Genomic DNA, 4447 nt, shown 5'->3' on the forward strand with positions numbered 1-4447 from the left:
TGCGAAGTGAAGACCACTCTGTGTTTGTTTGTGCTTTTGTTAATAAAGTATACATTCCCACTATGTACTTTTCCGTTCTAATTCACTATTCTGTCTGTTCTAGCGTGTTGCGGTGACTGGATTGGATGCCTGGACTCTCCTCATGGTTAACTGGTCAGCACCACATCACCAATTGAATATGATGTGCATGTATTTACCTGTATGTCAATCATGGCACCCACTGCACTCCTGACGATCCCTGGAAGAAGCGATCCCCTACTATGCGTTTTTTCTCAAGATTTCTTCCTTGCTAATTTCAAGGGAGTTTTTTCTTGCCCTTTTGGGGGCTTGGGTAAAGGGGGGTGTCATAAATATTTGGTCTGTTAAGCCTTTTGAGACTGTAATGGTGATTAAGGGCTATACAAATAAAATTGAATTGAATTGAATTGAATGTTTAACTAAGTTTACCTTTCCCCACCAATTTACCCCATCCAAGTGAATCTGAATCCTGAATACATTCAACGGACGATATTCCACTCTGCTTATTTTATGGCTTAAATGTATATAGGCCTACATGCAGTTAGCAAATAGTGCATGTATTTAAAGTGAGGCTCTCTGTCTTCTGTAACTTTAACTTAGAATCATTCGCAGTGATGAAATGACGCACACTGATGCCAGCGTGTTGTGTAACATACACCTTTCACAGTGTGTGTCATCAAACTCAAGTGTCGCTCAACCTTGGGTTTTTCCTCAGACGACGCCTCAATGAAAATGATCTATTCTACCCAATACCGCTAGAGGGCGCCAAATACCACAGACTGACAAAACCCAAGGACGTCCAGGCCACTGAGTGTTAGGTAATATTGATAATTGGCCATAATATTACGATTATTATTACTGTCCATTCTCCACTCGATGCTAAGATAATGAACAGCGCATAAAGTTCACTCAATCTTCTTCATGCTCTGATTAACAATGAAATACCCAAACCTGTCCCGATAGCCAAAAGGCTGTTAATTATTGAGGGTTTATGCTCAATAAAGTAAGATATATAGCCATTGTTCTATATAGAAAAACATTTGACTATTGCAGGTCTTAAACAGTGCTTACAAATATGATTTTTACTTAAAAGTATCAGTTTGTTTGAATTCTTTCCTCGTTGTTGGTTATTATTACAGTCTAGCCTATATATTTTTAAATAGTATCGGTCCCCACCTTCAACACATCATGAATGAATTCCCACCTCTTATATTTATGAATTTATGATAAGTAATTAATACGCTGAAGTCTACTCGGCTGTATACATTACTCTATTTCCGCACCCAGATCCCCCCTCCCCCCTCCCCCCACCATAGCCAAACAAAATAAAATATATCGACTTCTGGGACGTATGAAACGCAAAAGTTTATTAGTGCTACATAACAAGCATTTGTTATATAGTAGCCCACAGTTTGCTCAACACACATCACGGATGTTTATTTTTTGGAATATGTCTGATAGTCCTATTCATGTGAGCGTAATGCTCTTTTTGTACAGAAATATTAACAATGTATCTATCTGAAGAGAGAGGATTTCAATAATGAATTGTAGAGATGGATGCGAATAAACTTAAACACGCCACGACGCACAGCAGCCCCCCTGGTTCCTCCGGATCTATAGACTAAAGTCAAACGCCTGGGGCTCTGAGCGCACTGCGATTTTGAAATGGCGACGTAAAAAGCCACCATAACGCTTCTGATTATCCAACTTCAGGCTGTTCAACTTGGGTCGGATCCGTCTCATGAAGCCACCATAACGCTTTTGCAGTGTTTCGCGCTCTTGGCTGCCTTCCCCTGCATCGTTATTCCTCCTAGACTTCGGGCCAACGTGACGAAACGCATTGCCATAGAGCTTAACTTTACTCAACAATTCTTCCAACTCGTTTTCCGACGCGCCATCTTCTTCCTCCTCCCGATACATCTCCGGACTCAGTTGCTCTCGATTGTTCAACGCAGGATTGTCAATCATCGGGAGGGCCACTGTATTCTTCAAATGTGCTTCAGTGAGTCCGTTATAAAGCAGCCGGGGCAGTGTGGGGCTGGCCTCTGGGCCGGTTCTCCCTGGCTGTGCGCTCCTCTCTGCAGCTCGCTGTGGGTTGGAGCCTGTGGAGGCTGCTGTCTGCAGGATGTTGGTCAGCCGACCTGCCTTCCATTCTTTAGATTTCCACAGGGTTTCCTCGCATTCCAAAATGCAAGTCTGATAAAAAAAAAAGATGAAAAAAATTGATTAAACTTGAATCTTAATTAACTACATAGGCTGACAATAGATGTATTTGCTTAAGCTTTTGGCTGGAATCGGTGGCATATCATAAAGAATAGACAATAACATTATTCTAACTAAACAAGTGGACCGGCTTAATCCGAACATGATTAACGAATCACTTAAACGTCAAATTTATTTGTTAATGTGCAATATTTCATATATCATAGGCCTACCAGGTGACTGAAAGATGCACCTGAATCGGTCTGACGAACGCAGTTTTGACATCTCGGAGAAGTCTGGGTGTGAACGGACCACGGCAAACTCAGCACCAGAACGCACACGTACCACTCCATATCCCCAAAGCCCTGGGAGGGAAAGTTGGGAGACAAAGCCACCCTCCGAGGTGAAACTCATATATACTGTATTAATACCACATATAAAGTCTGAATGGTAATGTGAAATGGAATGAACACGGATGCTTGTTTTCATTATGTCCCTCAAGCCTGGATGGTCACGAGAGAAAAAAACATTAATATCCCAGGACTGAATCCTAATAACATGCAAAAAATGTACTGCCTAATTCAGAAAACGTAATGGGATGGGGAAAACATTACAGATCCAACATTTTAAAAAGACAATTTACCTCAGTAGCGTGATCGAATGCGTAAATTGGACTGGTAGCCTGTAGCGCGTAGAGATCAATCCCGTGTCCTCCCACAGTAGTAATGGTCATGCGTGGATCCTGGAGCTTGTTTATACTGATGGAGACGCTCCTGGCACCCAAATACGTCACACCTGCATCTATTTCACCTGACCAATGCAAAATGCGAAGCGAGGCGCGCAGATTCCCACCCCCAACCCACGCCTGTATTACGCCCACACCAATTGGGTCGTATAGATTGGGTCGCTGTACTATCATCACAAGCAATAGGCCTACTCGTTAGATCGTTAACGGTTTGGTTTGGTGTAACCAAATAATAATAGTAATAATTGTAGCTGTGTAAGCATTGTTCTCCAATGGAGGTGACTATAGGATACACAGTGAATTGGTATTGACTATACTTTAGCTATGGGGGGGGAAATGAGGCAAATTATGTTATATCTTTAGACACGATTCTTATGATTTATGCGTCACAGTTCCATTATTTTTTAAAGCATTTTAGCAAATGCCCCCATATTGCAATATGATACTGTGTTGGCCACTCCTTCAGCGTCAGCATGGCCACGCTGACGCTGAACGCTCATTAGTCCCATGTAAAAACGGAACTAATTTGCATAAAGTTATAATTATTTCCACTCTCCTCGTGGTTCAGGACGCGGACTGCTTGACCACCGCTCCTCGTCGCCAGCTCTCGTTGAAAACGAAGGCCCGCCAGCTTCCATTCCCGCTCGATAAACTTTGGTGTGACCGTACGGTAGGTAAGACATAAGATGAAATTAATCATACAAACAGCACTCCGGACGGAGGCAACAGCAACACCGTGACTGAAAATCCTCGAGCCTTAAGTTCAAGGTTATTTACATGGTAGTTTAGCATAGTTTATATAGCCTTGCCCTTTTCCCTAACCAAGATTTTTAAAAATCATTAATTTCTTCCTGATTTTAGTCTATGTACTATATTATACAGTTGAGGTCAAACGGGGCAAAATGTTATAAAAGCAGATCTAATATTAAGGTGTTCAGCTGAGCTCGACTATGCTCTGAATGAACTAATATTTTTTACAAATATTTGGAACCTGATGTTTAATTAAAGCCAGGAGAGATGGTCAGGATGGTTTAATAACCTTATTTTTAATTATTCAAGAATGACTGCAGACATTGAGAATCAAGCACCTTCCGGTTGGGAATCATAAAGCCTAGCTACTAAACAGCTGAGGACAAGTCTTCCTATTGGAAGTGTATCTCTTTCTAGATTCCCATGGCCATTCTTTCAAAAAACTTTGAGAGTGCTTTTCAGATAGAAGTCACACCCCCACACAGAATGTTATTCATTTTCTGTCCCTTCAGGATGAGATTCGCTACCTTGTGAATGTTCACTGCCTCTGTCCGAACGTGTATTTACATTTCACAGTTACCTAGAGACCTCTGCATATCTCAAAGGAATCTCAATACTCCCACATATTGACACATCAACAATCAGAAACAAAGATATTAGAGGATGCTTATGCAATATTGTTTAACTAAAAGTATATATTAAGGATTGCATAATTTGTAGTCGTGTCCTCTT

At 41.4% G+C, this 4447-nt stretch overlaps 1 protein-coding gene across 1 annotated transcript; it reads right to left on the reverse strand.

Annotated features, from left to right (window-relative positions):
• Nucleotides 1-1478: 1478 nt before the first annotated feature.
• On the reverse strand, nucleotides 1479-2573 carry pdyn (prodynorphin; the record flags this gene model as incomplete). Its single annotated transcript, XM_079737754.1, has 2 exons — nucleotides 1479-2214; nucleotides 2454-2573. 2 exons carry the CDS (start codon nucleotides 2571-2573, stop codon nucleotides 1633-1635), a joined length of 702 nt encoding a protein of 233 aa, XP_079593880.1. The 3' UTR covers nucleotides 1479-1632.
• Nucleotides 2574-4447: the final 1874 nt, after the last annotated feature.

The sequence above is a fragment of the Pollachius pollachius genome (assembly GCF_949987615.1).
Source record: "Pollachius pollachius genome assembly, chromosome: 6".
In the NCBI taxonomy this organism is placed as follows: Eukaryota; Metazoa; Chordata; class Actinopteri; order Gadiformes; family Gadidae; genus Pollachius; species Pollachius pollachius.